This window comes from Oncorhynchus keta, chromosome 10 (genome assembly GCF_023373465.1).
Source record: "Oncorhynchus keta strain PuntledgeMale-10-30-2019 chromosome 10, Oket_V2, whole genome shotgun sequence".
NCBI classification, from domain to species: Eukaryota; Metazoa; Chordata; class Actinopteri; order Salmoniformes; family Salmonidae; genus Oncorhynchus; species Oncorhynchus keta.
In genome coordinates this window covers 46,338,182-46,353,271 of record NC_068430.1, presented here as the reverse complement: position 1 = coordinate 46,353,271, position 15,090 = coordinate 46,338,182, and the positions used below count along the sequence as shown (strand labels likewise).

The 15,090-nt window shown below is 45.3% G+C and overlaps 1 protein-coding gene across 2 annotated transcripts; it reads left to right on the top strand.

The window, feature by feature from the left end:
* Window positions 1–3,393: 3,393 nt before the first annotated feature.
* On the top strand, window positions 3,394–14,101 carry atxn7l2a (ataxin 7-like 2a). Of its 2 annotated transcripts, XM_035778388.2 has the most exons (11): window positions 3,425–3,560; window positions 4,633–4,713; window positions 4,793–4,861; window positions 6,567–6,894; window positions 7,092–7,345; window positions 7,620–7,702; window positions 9,359–9,573; window positions 9,665–9,839; window positions 10,874–10,995; window positions 11,172–12,036; window positions 13,699–14,101. In XM_035778388.2, exons 2-11 carry the CDS (start codon window positions 4,710–4,712, stop codon window positions 13,714–13,716), a joined length of 2,133 nt encoding a protein of 710 aa, XP_035634281.2. In that variant the 5' UTR covers window positions 3,425–3,560; window positions 4,633–4,709; the 3' UTR covers window positions 13,717–14,101. The 2 variants fall into 2 exon arrangements, with proteins under 2 accessions (XP_035634280.2, XP_035634281.2); XM_035778387.2 differs by lacking the exon at window positions 4,633–4,713 and having other exon boundaries at window positions 3,394–3,560.
* The last annotated feature ends 989 nt before the right edge of the window (window positions 14,102–15,090 follow it).

Sequence of the window (15,090 nt, the reverse complement as noted above, 5' to 3'; positions counted from 1 at the left end):
GCCGCTGGCAGGCTGGGGAATTTTTATTTATTTTCATTTCACCTTTATTTAGCCAGGTAGGCAAGTTGAGAACAAGTTCTCATTTACAATTGTGACCTGGCCAAGATAAAGCAAAGCAGTTCGACAGATACAGAGTTACACATGGAGTAAAACAAACACAGTCAATAATACAGTATAAACAAGTCTATATACGACGTGAGCAAATGAGGTGAGATAAGGAAGGTAAAGGCAAAAAAAGGCCATGGTGGCAAAACACAATATAGCAAGTAAAACACTGGAATGGTAGATTTGCAATGGAAGAATGTGCAAAGTTGAAATAAAAATAATGGGGTGCAAAGGAGCAAAATTAATTAATTAAATACAGTAGGGAAAGAGGTTGTTTGGGCTAAATTATAGGTGGGCTATGTACAGGTGCTGTGAGCTGCTCTGACAGTTGGTGCTTAAAGCTAGTGAGGGAGATAAGTGTTTCCAGTTTCAGAGATTTTTGTAGTTCGTTCCAGTCATTGGCAGCAGAGAACTGGAAGTAGAGGCGGCCAAAGAAATAATTGGTTTTGGGGATGACTAGAGAGATATACCTGCTGGAGTGTGTGCTACAGGTGGGAGATGCTATGGTGACCAGCGAGCTGAGATAAGGGGGGACTTTACCTAGCAGGGTCTTGTAGATGACATGGAGCCAGTGGGTTTGGCGACGAGTATGAAGCGAGGGCCAGCCAACGAGAGCGTACAGGTCGCAATGGTGGGTAGTATATGGGGCTTTGGTGACAAAATGGATTGCACTGTGATAGACTGCATCCAATTTGTTGAGTAGGGTATTGGAGGCTATTTTGTAAATGACATCGCCAAAATCGAGGATTGGTAGGATGGTCAGTTTTACAAGGGTATGTTTGGCAGTATGAGTGAAGGATGCTGTGTTGCGAAATAGGAAGCCAATTCTAGATTTAACTTTGATTGGAGATGTTTGATATTGGTCTGGAAGGAGAGTTTACAGTCTAACCAGACACCTAAGTATTTGTAGTTGTCCACGTATTCTAAGTCAGAGCCGTCCAGAGTAGTGATGTTGGACAGGCGGGCAGGTGCAGGTAGCGATCGGTTGAAGAGCATGCATTTAGTTTTACTTGTATTTAAGAGCAATTGGAGTCCACGGAAGGAGAGTTGTATGGCATTGAAGCTTGCCTGGAGGGTTGTTAACAGTGTCCAAAGAAGGGCCAGAAGTATACAGAATGGGGAAGTGTGCTCTTTCAACTGTACCAGGCACACCGCGTGTATGGTGTTGTGTGGGCGAGCGGTTTGCTGACATCAACATTGTGAACAGAGTGCCCCATGGTGGAGGTGCGGTTATGGTATGGGCAGGCAATGAACACAGTTGCATTTATCGATGGCAATTTGAATGCACGGAGATACCGTGACGAGATCCTGAGACATATTGCCGACTCATTTATCCCCCGCCATCATGTTTCAGCATGATGTCGCAAGGATCTGTACACTTCCTTGTACCTAAACATTTGCAAGTTCTTCCATGGCCTGTGAACTCACCAGACAATGTCACCCATTGAGCACGTTTGGGATGCTCTGGATTGACGTGTACGACAGCGTGTTCCAGTTCCCGCCAATATCCAGCAACTTCGCACAGCCATTGAAGAGGAGTCAGATACAATCAACAGCCTGATCAACTCTAAACGAAGGAGGTGTGTCGTGCTGCATGAGGCAAATGGTGGTCACACCAGATACTGACTGGTTTTCTGATCCACGACCCTACCTTTTTTTGACCAACAAATGCATATCTGTATTCCCAGTCATGTGAAATCCATAGATTAGGGCCGAATGTATTTATTTCAATTTACTGACTTCTTTATATGAACTGTAACTCAGTAAAATCTTTGAAATCGTTGCATGTTGTGTTTATATTTTTGTTCAGTGTATGTACATCTAAACTTAAGAAAAAGTTGGATAGATGTAAGCAATGTAACTAAATTGCTATCAGAGGTCAAGGAGGATTTTTGCTTCCACCTATCTGAGCCTTCCAGTGTTATAAATGCATCAGAGGGTAGGTTGATAAGGGATTAGGCAGCAGTGGTTGTTTTGTATGTCAGGTTAGGTCAATAGTAATTCTCAATTCCTGGGATGTCCTCCACATTCAGTAAGCCATGCAGATCTGTGGCTGTGAAACTGATCCTTTGGTGTTGACCCATGCACCAACCCCGCCAAAACACCAACCCAGGTTTTCCTGGTCCCAGCCCCAACACCAGCAACAACACTGGACACGGCACCGACCAACCATAACTGCCACCTTCATCCAGCAGCTCAGACCTCACCCCTTCCCCTTCCCTCCCCAACACAAAGACACAAACACACTGTCAACCACTCCACCAGACCAACCATGACTGGCTAACTAACAAATTGATGGACTGTGTGGAAATATTGAGACCACAAATATGAATTAATATGCTGTGAACACTACCTAGCAGCAAACCTGCTTGCACCAATACCTTGTAATTACAGTCAAATAATGTGAAATACAAACCCATCCCCCCAATTAATTTCATCCATCCATCCATTCATTCTGATTACACTAATTGTACTGTAATATTAAATAAAGAATTTTACTTTCCATCTAGATTACTGTCAAATTCATGTTAACCCCTTTACAGTGAACATTACAGTGGTTTTCATAGTGGTCTGCTAAATGAGGATATTTGTGTGTAGAGCGTGTGTATGAGTAGGTCACAATAGTATTGACTTCCGGGGTTTAACCTCTCAATGGTATTATGGTATTATGTGTAGGCCAGGTACAGGACAGTACAAGTAAAGAAGGCTCTACTCAAAATGGGAAGCCAGTGAACAACTCTGAAAAGAAACACGTGTGGTCAAATCCTATTTTTATCCCTCTACCCTTTCCTTAGCACCTATCTTTTGTGTTCACTGATCTGAAAGGACTGGATTTATGTAGGTAATATAGTGATGCCATATTATCTATTGTTTCCAGTGCTTTGGGGTCTGTGAAGGGGATAGCATCTGACTGCGTGTTTTCATCTAGGTGTACCAGTGCCTGGTTATGCAGGAAGATACAGTGTTCCATTGGCAGCATCTGAATGGTCTGAACTTCTGAAGTGGTCTCCTCTGTATCATTTCCTTCACCTGTGCTGATGTGGGAAAACTACCTTGTTCTTTTTTTGGTTTCAGTTTCAAGTTTACTACTGCAGCACAACAGAGATTGAAATAGAAAGGTTTCCCATCTTGTCCACAGCATAAACACTCAACACCCAATAGACAGTCAAGTCACCTCCTGCTGTTCGCCAGTTGTTCACTGTAGTTCTCCCCGCAATGTTTTCGACTCGACGGCTACGTGCGGGAGTTTCGTGAACGCGCACGCAGGGACTTCCCATCGCTGTGGTGAACGCGGAATATGACGTAAGTCAATTGCGGGGCAGTGATGATGGCGGTGTGTGAACGCGCAGTAAAAGTAATGGCTGCTCTGGAACGGCGGGTGCCTAGTCTCGATGATTTCGTGGGCCAAAGCTGGAGCGCTTGGGCTGAGAGAGCCGGTGTGACTGCGTCGGAAGGTAAGGGAGCACCTTTGGAATCGGTATTGTCAGATATCAAATCGATTGGCCATTCTGTTGAGTTTTATTTTCGTGGAAACGGGCGGCAGCCATAACCATGTTACCCAAACAAAGACCCTGCTGGGTCCTAGCGCTTGCGGGATAACATGTTGCTCTCTCCCAGGACCTAGCGGTCGGCGTCTTCTGAAAAAAATAAGTGATAATTGTGTCTATTTGATCCTCATTTTGTCTTTTTATGTACACATACACACACCATGTCCACCAGTTGACAGTATGCTCTCATTACAGCGTCACACGCCCAAATAGAACTGTGGCCCTACACAGCGGAAGGCGGCTTGCATTAGTTGTAGGGATGGTTGGGCGAGCAACTTCTTGCCATAGCAAGCTGGCCGTATTAGCAATGAAGATAATACTGCTAACAGGATGATACAGTCTGATGCTGTTGCCACCATGTACATGCTAGTCTAGATTATTATTTCAGGGCGAATTTCGAACTCTTCTCGATTCATGTTCTTGGAAGCACTGTGGATTCGAGGCACAATTCTTTTTTTTTTTCTTTTTTAAAGTTTGTTTCAAGACGATAAGTGTCTAAACAGTTACATTAGTGTATATGCACGCGCATTCATTGTCTGGCACCTCTCAAAGTGCTACTCTACTCTCTCCCTAACTTTCTTATCAACCAACAATGATCTCTAACATAATGAAAACGATTCCAACAGTAAACGCACGTATTAGGTCAAAGATCATGCTCATAGCCTAAATCAAGCACAGCAAACAGACAGAGGGGCCAAGTTCACCATGCGAAAGGGAGTCACTTATCCAGCTCGCTATTTTTCTTGAAAATGAACATTCATACTGAAAGGGAATTCCCATTTATATATCCTGTATGCATTACAGCTTCAATATTTCTGTGATCTGTTGTGCAAGTTACCAGTTGTGAGACAGGAAGTGACGATCAGAACCTGTCTAGTTAACACCAACAAGGGGATTCATCTTAATAATCTGATATGGAGTAACTTGACTGGCAAAGGTGTGCGTCTTCCGTGTTGCTTTCACTTGACCTGCCTTTCAGATCATTGCGGATCAAATGAAGAAGAGGTGATGGAGGAACCACCTTGACTATTGAGATGCGCCCAAAGCCTACTATCCATGCGTTTGTATCCTGTATGCCTTATCCCCTCTGATGAAATTCCCTGACCACTGCACCTCAGTCACAGAGTCTCTGTTTTCAGGCTCTGATGGAGATGACTGCAGCAAGAATGGGAAGAACGCAGCCGAGGCAATGTCTCTTAGGAAGGAAGGTAAGTCTTTATTGGAGTGCATGTTGGTTACATCCTTCATACTCAGGTTTAGATTGACATCGAACCTTTACTATCCAGTTCCCCTGGCAACAATGGACACAGCTTCTGCACAGAGTGCGTGTCTCCAGATTTGTCTTCTTCTTCCAGTGCTCCCCTGGGTCTTAAGAGCTGAATGGGGTGTGGGGTTGGGGGGCTGCTCCCTGCTAGGATCTCTCTCGCAACCAGCCTGCCAGTCTGCAGCAGCAGCAGCTGTCTGACAGACATTACTGTGTGTACTTGTCAGACTGCGTGTGTTTCTCAGGGTGACGGACAATGTGATTTGGGTTGTTCCACCTCAAAAACAGACGATTTCGACAGCTACCGTCTCATATTGTTCTGAAATAGTTTTTTGTTTCAAACAAGATTAATGCAACATACATACTTTTTGTATTTTACCCCCTTTTTCTTCCCAATTTCGTGATATCCAATTGCGATCTTGTCTTAACACTGCAACTCCCCAACGGGCTAAGGAGAGGCAAAGGTCCAGTCATGCGTCCTCCGAAACATGACTCGCCAAACCGCACTTCTTAACACCTGCCCGCTTAACCCGGAAGCCAGCCGCACCAATGTGTCGGAAGAACACCTGTCACAAGGAATCGCTAGGACAAGGACATCCTGGCCGGGGTATTTACACAAGATATACTAAGAATATGTACAGCAGTAGATATATTAGTGAGCGATCTCTAGAATCCAGTATATAGATAAATATGTGGTGTGTGTGTATAAACAGTGTAACAAAAATACAATGTACAGTAGGATAAATATTAGAATGAGCTATGGGATACTGGATTTAAATACAGTGTGAAACATTAAGTGTCTGGTGGTTCAATGTCTCTATAACATGTGACCGCAGCTGGCTTTGAGTGTGTGTACGTTTGTGCGTATGAGGTGTGTGTGATGGCTTGTGTTGCTGCCATACCTGGTCCATGTAAGAATGCTTACAGGGTAAGGAAACCAACGTCATTTTGTAATTTGGGTGAACTATCTCTTTAACAATGGGGGGTCTTTAAAAAATGATCACCTAATAGCAGGAACAGCACCATCAATTGGTCAACCTGGGAAGATGTAGGATGAGACAATAACTTCAATGATTCATTTATTTGAACAGGGAGAAAAAACAGCACCAAATTCACTGAGAATACATTAAATAGGATGAAGAAACAATATTCCAAGCTGCAGCTCTACTACTTGTCAGACTTAGTGAACTGATACTATATATTGGGGTATGGAGGTCCGTGGTTTACTTTTGGCCACTTTGGATTCATTTTTCAAATCAAATCGGACTCTATGTAAACAGGAAATAAGAGTAACTATCATTATTGAATCCTCCTGTCTTACTCATTGTTTGTAGAAAGTTTGGTCCAAATTGGATATTAGCAACTATCATTATTGAATATTTTACAAGTCCTATAAATTAAAGTGGCCAATTTGGGTGCAATCAATTAGCTTAATTGTTCAGAGGTCTAATTATATTTCAAGAAAATAATGTTTCCGGAATGCTAATCTTATTTGTTTCTAACAGTAACCATTTCAGAACAATCTGAGATGGTGGGAGTCATGGCTTGCTGAAATTACATGGAACGACCCATGTGTGTCTATACCCGCTTTCCCGGTATGTGTGATTTCTCACCTGTTTCTCATTTCACTCTCTCCTAACCTCCTTCAGACATGTCGATCTTCGGCCACTACCCGGGCCAAGATGACTTCTACCTGGTGGTGTGTAGCCACTGTGGCCAGGTGGTCAAGCCCCAGGCTTTTGAGAAGCATTGTGAGAGGAGACATGGCCCCCTGAGCAAGCTGTATGCACGCCTCCGCCCCCCTCCAGCCCCCCAGCAGCGACCCCGCCACAGCCACTCCCCATCCTCCACTCACGCAACCTCCTCTTCCTCCTGGGAAGGAAGGGGGCAAGGGTCCGGAGCACCACGAGCGTTCCCCCCATCCCCATCCACACCCCCCCAGTTCAGACATACCAAGCCCCCCAAGGATGTAGTACGGTAAGAGGGATGGGATAGATTACGGGGATTAAGAGGGGGGATTGGAAGATAGGTTTAGTGGTCCTATTATTTTCCTTTTTTATTTTTTAAAAAGAGGTGAAAACCATCTTGTTGGTAACATTTATTCTGATTTCATTTCCATGTTTTAAACATCTGATCATGTTCTCGCTCTGTTTTTTTGTTGTGTGTCCCTTCAGCCACTCCCCCCTAGATAAGAGCCCCCACGGCGGTCACTCTGAGTCGGCTGTGTTTAAGCAGCCTCCACCCCTGGAGCCTCCCCTGAGCTCCCCACTCCCCTCCCTCAGAGACCCACCCTGGCCCCATGGAGACACCCCGCCCGGCCGGCCCTCCAACAGTGAGAGGACACATACCCAGAGGAAGGAGGTCACATCGGCCCCTACCCTCCCTGCCCACCTCCGTGGACCAAGACCCTACAACAAAGTGGCCTCCAGTGAGTCTTTATTTCCTTTCATCTTAGTTCATACAAGTTTGGGTCACTGAGATGCAATGTATTTTTTTAACAGAGATGGGCCTTCCCCTCAGAATCTGTTTTGTTGGGTGAAGAGCTTGTTAAATAGAAGAATGCTAAAATGAAGTGACATCTTCTATTACCAGGCTAGTGATCAGAGAGGAAAGAGCACAGAGCTAGGAAGCTAATTCCGACTGAGTCACAGCCGTTGAGTCTGATTGCTATTAAGACACTCTTCTGTTCCTGTCATCTCCAGGGAGAGAGTGTGATCTCGACAAGCACTGCGGAGTACTAGACCCCGAGAGGAAGAAAGTCTGCACTCGTCTCCTGACCTGCAATGTAAGTTCGCACACCACTCTGCATATGAAATCTCATCTCCCTCCTCTATCCCAGTGTCCTCTCTTCTTGGCCCAGCATTTTCTTCCTTGCCACCCATAGTATTCCATCCCTCTAAAGCGCCCCTTTTCTCTCCTCTCTTTTCCTTCCTCTCCCTCTTCCAGCTCGTTCTCCCTCTCCCCCACCTTTTTCCTCTTCTTTCTCCCCCAGCCCTCACACTGTTGCGTATTCCGTAGCCGGGTGACTGAAGCTTTGGGAAAATCACTTCTGTCCTTACTGCTTTTGACCCAATTATGTTCACTCAACAAGAGTCCGTACAGGATGTGAAGTTTGGAGGATTGTGACTTTTCCCATTGTTCACTGCTGTCAGATATCTTGTTCCAACTGATTGATTTGTTTGAGGATCTTATCTACACGTGCTGGCTCCTCTATTGTGGGTCCAACTGGCAAGAGATAAATTATTTTCCAATAGAAAGACGGTCAGTGATATGCCAAGAGTAATAACTTGGGTGTTTTCTTTTATCTGTGATTCGGCGACCATAAGAAATGGGAACTGTCGGACACAGATAAGAGACATGTCTTGGTTATTACTCTCCTGTGTTAATTGGAGGAGCTCCAATGATGGCGGTCTCCTTCAAAACTATGAACCCATAGATGACAATAGTAATTGCTTTTACATTCATGACGTCACATCAGGCATGTATTTCAAACAAAGGCACTTTAAATGAAAGGGGTGACATGATGTGTAGGCTTAATTGGGCCCTTTTCGTATGATGAGGATGAGTCATTTCTCTCCATTTTGACACTCTTGGTCCTCCTCATGTCTCTCCTATAGTTTACACTTCAGCTATTCATTGCTATGGCAGCATAGTACATTAGTCGTCTAAATATCATGTTTCGTGATTGAGGTGTTGCCATAGTATTTGAAAAAGGAAGGGGTATTTTGTGCAGGGTATTGAGGACATTGTGGTATTAAAAATGTCCCCTAGCCCCAGTGGAGTTACAGTGGTAGAGACAAACCTTCCTCCTTATCAAAATCTCTGCTCTGACATGACTAGGGAGGTGAAGGCGAAGTAGTGGAAACCTTTCATCCACCTATGTATTTTTAATGAAATCCAGGCTCTTTTTAAATGCTTTCTACATATCTCTCACATTCTGGTTAAGGCTCTACTTCTGATGCTTTTTTTTCTTTCAAATCACTCCTCTCCTCATAGTTTGTCACTCCTTTCAACAGATTTGCTCAGGCGTATGTTGACTGTATATGATTCAGGTCATCTCTAGCAGATCCGTTCAAATGCTAATGAATCCCACCTCGTCTCAGACCCATCTGTGGATGTGAGAAGATGGTGATGTGAGAGAACACATTTACCCTAGAATTAGTGAACTAGATTGAAAACGATCGCTACAGACAGCCAGTGGTTATCAGGACTTGGCAGTCATAGGGGCTGGGCGCTATAGTGTTTCCTCTAAAACACAAAGGAAAGTTGGACAGCATCACCCTATATTCACTGCACGAGGACTATTTTTATCATGTCTATTCGCATGGAAAGTATAGGCTTTGAGTCACTTTTGTGTGTAAGAAACTGACGTTTTTAGACAAACGCATAATTGTGTTTAATTGTTTTCTCTCCCTGGTCTGTTTCTTTCTCCTCTCCTTAGATTCACTCCATCCACCAGCGGCGGAAGGTTCCTGGTCGGAGTAAAAACTTTGACCAGCTGGTGGCCGAGCTGAAGACGGGGACCCGGATCCGTGAGCGGGGGTGTCAGACCCAGGAGGGGAGCGGCTCGGGTCGGTCCCCCAGCCCAGAGGCCCATGAGGACCCCCCAGAACCCCCCCACTGCAGGAGACCCCTCACCAACAACCCTGCCTTTAGGTAGGGGACTTGTGTTATCAGATGTGTTAAAGTAATAGTGAAGGTACTCGTGGTAGATGTGGACAAAATATTAACACGTGTGTGTGTTCAGTCGGTCCAGGGCGTCTTCAGAAAGCGCTCCAGAGGAGGACAAACCTTGTCAGGAGGAGGGTAGCGCCCCATCACCCCTCACCCAAGGGTGCATCTCAAGCGACGAGAGCGAGGGAGAGGGGCCTGAGGAGCCGTACGAATACCCTTCCTCCTCCTGGCACCCCAAACCAGCCGCGGTAAGATTACAGGGTGTCATCAACTACTCCTAGTGGTATTATCAGATGTACACTGGGTGTTCTTTTAGTTTTTTTGTACACCTGTTCTGTCCATGACAGACTGACCAGGTGAACGCTATGATCCATTATTGATGTCACTTGTTAAATCCACTTCAATCAGTGTAGAGGAAGGGGAGGAGACCGGTTCAAGAAGGATTTTTAAAGCTGCACTATGCAGAAATCACTCTGCCATTTCCCGACTGCTAAATTTCTAATAGTTCTCATTTCAGTTTGTGACAAAACAGGCAGGTATAGTCTAGAGCAGTGTTTCCCACATTAGGTCCTGCCCCTCCCTAACCCCCAATAACCAGCTCATCATCAAGCTTTGATTATTTGAATCAGCTGTGTAGGGCTAGGGCAAAAAAACGAAACATGCACCCCGAGGGGGGTCCTGGTGTGGTGAATCATTGCAATGTCTACACCTCTGTGGAATACATTTTCATAACCAAAAATATAGTATTTTCAGCTGTTTGAAGCTGGTGTACAAATCTGAACGTAAAAGACGCCAAAACGAAACAACGGGAAACGTAGAAATGGCGCAAATTAAACCGATCTACTGCTTCTTAGACTGCTTTCAATGAGACTGACGGAGACAAAAGATTTGAAGTCCCTTTGAACAAGGTATGGTAGTAGGTGCCAGGTGCACCAGTTTGAGTCTGTTAAGAACTGCGACGCTGCTGGGTTTGTTGTGCTTAACAGTTCCCCGTGTGTATCAAGAATGGTCCTCCACCCAAAGGACATCCCAGCCAACTTGACACAACTGTGGGAAACATTGGAGTCAACATGGGCCAGCATCCCTGTCCCTACCCGACTAATTGTGGCTGTTCTGAGGACAAGAGGGTGCAATGCAATGGGTGTTCCTAATGTTTGGTATACTCAGTGTATATCACTGGAGTATGGTGACCTTTTCACAGCTGTAAAATACAGAGATGTTGCCAGCACTGACTGTATTAACAGTCCCCTAACCCACCATGTGCTCTGTCTCCTCTCCCTAGGTGTGCTCGTTTGGCAGTCATGAGATGGGTCGTGGTGTGTACACCTTTGACCGACGGCTCCACCACCTGCGGTCAGCACTCAACGCCATGGTGGAGCAGCACATCAGCTCCCACCTCTGGAAGTAAGATTCTTTGTGATGTGTGGCCCTGTGGTAACTTAACAAGGTTTACTGGTGCAGAGGTTTGTCATAAGAGCTACATAGTGCTGTTCGAGCACCATTTTCCTGATTGTTTCCCCTCTGGACAAAGTGTTGCATTGTAGTTTTCTCTCTATCTAATTGAGGTATTTTCTCTGCAGGAAAATACCTCAAGCTTCAGACCTCCAGTCCCAGAGTCCCTCTGCAAAGAACAACCCCTCTTCCTCCTCCTCCTCTTCCTCCCTGCATTCTAAAGTCAGGACAGGAAGCCACAGCACCCCTTCTCTCAGGCCCCCCTCCTCTTCTTCCTCCCACGGACCAGGAAGGGAGACACGCCTACAAATCTCTTCCCACTCCACAGCCATTAACCAATCAGCAAACTCCAGTGCTAGTGGCAGCCAAATTGTAGCCCCGGCGCCCCCTCCTGTCCGTCAGACAGGCCCAGGGCGGCCACCAGGGCCCAGAAGGCCCAAGAACCCAGTAGGGCGACCCAGCAAGCAGCAGCTGAGACTCAGAGAGGAGGCTGCTGCTGCCGCAGCCCTCCGTAAGCGCAAAGCCCCGTCACAGGAGGGTGAGCACTGCGGCCCAGACAGGAACTCTATCATCCTCCAAGACCGGGGACGGCCTCCCTCCACTTCCTCTAAGACCACCCCGCCCACTCCTCACAGCCAGACCAATGGTACTCTCTCCCCCAGCAGCAAACCCCGCCCCCAGCCATCCCCCTCGGAGCCCCATTCGCCAGCGGCAGCCTGGGCGTTTAAACGGACACATCCAACCTCTGGACACTCTTCCTCCCCACCCGACCCTCACAGCCGAGGTGGGGACTCAGGACTACACGGGAGGGGGGCGGCGGGGTACGAGCACAGGGGGCTGGGGAAGAAACGCAAGGGGGGCAGCAGTGAACCCTCGCCCCCCTCTAAACTGCACCGCCTTCCCTCCTCCCCTCGCTCCAATTTCTACCCCTGGAAGGACAATAAGGGGGGGGTGCTGCCTGGTGGGTTGGAGAAGAAAATGGGCACACAGAAGGTGGGTTACTACTTAAGATTATATTAGGAATACGTTATGTGCATTCAGGAAAGTATTCAAACCCTTCACTTTTTCTACATTTCGTTACATTACAGCCTTATTCTAAAATGTATTATATATATATTTTTTTTACCTCAATCTCCACACTACCCCATAATGACAAAGTAAAAACATAATGACAAAAAAAAAAGAAATCACATTTATATAAGTATTAAAATCAAATTGTATTTGTCACATGCCCCGAATACAACAATTGTAGACCTTACAGTGAAAGGCTTACTTACAAGCCCTTAACCAACAATGCAGCTAAGAAAAATACCTTAAAGAACTGAAATAAAAGTAACAAATAATTAAAGAGCAGTAGTAAAATTACAAGAGCAAGGCTATATACAGGGGGTACCAGTACAGAGTCAATGTGCGGGGGCACCGGTTAATCGAAGTAATATGTACATGTAGGTACAGACCCTTTACTCAGTACTTTGTTGAAGCACCTTTGGCAGCGATTACAGCAGCGATTCTTCTTGGGTGTTATGCTACAAGCTTGGCACACCTGGATTTGGGGAGTTTCTCCCATTTCGTCTTCACAGATCCTCTCAAGCTCTGTCAGGTTGGATGGGGAGCGCCACTGCACAGCTATTTTCAGGTCTCTCCAGAGATATTAGATTGGGTTCAAGTCCGGGCTCTGGCTGGGCCACTCAAGGACATTCCAAGACTTGTCCCGAAGCCACTCATGCATTGAGGAGCTCTGTCTGAGAGACCATCGTGTTCCTGGTCACCTCCCTGAGCAAGGCCCTTCTCCCAGGATTGCTCAGATTGGCTGTGCGTCCAGCTCTCGGAAGAGTCTTGGTGGTTCCAAACATCTGCCATTTTAGAATGATGGAGGCCACTGTGTTCTTGGGGACCTTCAATGCTACAAAAATGTTTTGGTACCATTCCCCAGATCTTTGCCTCGACACAATCCTATCTCGGACGTCTATGAACAATTCCTTCTAACTCATGGCTTGGTTTTTGTTCTGACATGAACTGTCACCTATGGGACGTGATATAGACCGGTTTGTGCCTTTCCAAATCATGTCCAATCAATTGAATTTACCACAGGTGGACTCCACTCAAGTTTTTTTTAAATATTTTTTTTTACCTTTATTTAACCAGGCAAGTCAGTTAAGAACACATTCTTATTTTCAATGACGGCCTGGGAACAGTGGGTAGAACGACAGATTTGTACCTTGTCAGCTCGGGGGTTTGAACTCGCAACCTTCCGGTTCCTAGTCCAACGCTCTAACCACTAGGCTACGCTGCCGCCCCCAGTTGCAGAAACATCTCAAGGATGATCAATAGAAACTGGATGCACCTGAGCTAAATTTTGAGTCTAAGCAAAGGTTCTGAATACTTGTGTAATTAAGGTATTAATGTTATTTTTATACATTTGCTAAAATTTCGAAACCTGTTTTTGCTTTGTCATTATTGGATGTTGTGTGTAGATTGATCAGGAAACAAATGATTTAATCAATTTTAGAGTAAGGCTGTAACGTAACAAAATGTGTCAAGGGGTCTGAATACTTTCCAGGTGCACTGTTTGGTACAAATGATATTAAATTTGTTGTCCCAAGTATTTGTGACTAAAGCAGCCATTTGACTGTGGTCTCCCTCCTTTCTCCACAGCCAAAACTGCACCATTAAGAGTGCTTGCCTTACAAGCCACTATGAGGGAGACATCACAGGACTTGAGATGTGTGTGTGACTGGATGTTCAAGCCAATGTCGATGTATGCAGGTGGATATGTCTATTGAAGCCTATATGGGAATGAGTATACAGGTGTATGTGGGAGAGAGAGTGCTTAAGACCAATACAGTATGAGCTACGTGTTGTTCAGTTCCTGAGTCGGATGTGCGTGTGTGTGTATCTTTGTGAGTATCTTTGTGAGTTTGCAGATGTTGGTGAGTGTGTGCAGGACAAAAGGGACACGTGAATTTCTGTGTGTGAATTTATAAATACCTCAAGACCTTCTGGTTATGCTGCTAAATTAATATGTTGGTTTATAAAAATGGTTTAAAAATATCCTTTACACTTGAAGTTGTGGCTTTTCTTTTGAGGCTGGTATAGGAAGAAGGGGTCACCAGATATAATTTTTTGCAGCCTTGACATACCAGATCATATACAACCATGTTAGTCTGAGAAATGATCTCACTGTATTGTCTAATTACTGTTGTATGATGCCAGTATAGAAGTGACATAACAGTAGCCTTCACACCTTTGCATCAAGGTGGGAGAGGGAGCGCTGAGTTAGCCAATTATTGCTCAAAGGACTGCATTCCATGACGCCATGTTAATGAAATTGGAGCAACTCTTTAAAAAAACAACTGGAGTGTTTTGTAGAAAAATGTAAAAATGTAATGTATTATGAAGGTTATTCATGTGTGTGTCAAATTAGTGCAATATGAGCTCTTGATTCCCTAGCGCCCTTTCCTCGTTGGATAGCAGCTCGTGCTGCTGGGGATATCGCCATTAGATGACTCACTGATTTGACAGCTGACTGGCTCCTCTGTCAGTGACGTTGCTGTTTTTTCCCCCGAAGCCTCTCTAAAATGGGGTGGTTCGATTAATCTCGCCCGTGTAGCCTCCCGGACGTGAGCGAGGTGCCCCGCGCTGTCAGACGGCTCAAAGCAAAAGTGAAATAATTTAGCGGGGCGGCAGGCAGCCGAGTGGTTAGAGCGTTCGGTTTGTAACCGAAATTTTGCAAGATCGATTCCCTGAGTTGACAATGTCGTTCTGCCCCTGAACAGGGCAGGGCCGTCATTGAAAATAAGAATTTGTTCTTCAAATATAATATATTTATATCGCCCTTCGTACATCAGCTGATATCTTAACTGACTTGCCTAGTTAAGTAAAGGTTCAACAAAAGCACGTGTCGTAACATTCTGTGTTTTCCTATGTTGAAGTGATTTAATTGTGAAGACAAAAACATTTATTTTATGGAAAATATATATATTTCTGGCCTATATGACCGAGCGGCGCAATTACTGTTCGTCTGTGAGGGCGCTCCTCCCTCACCCT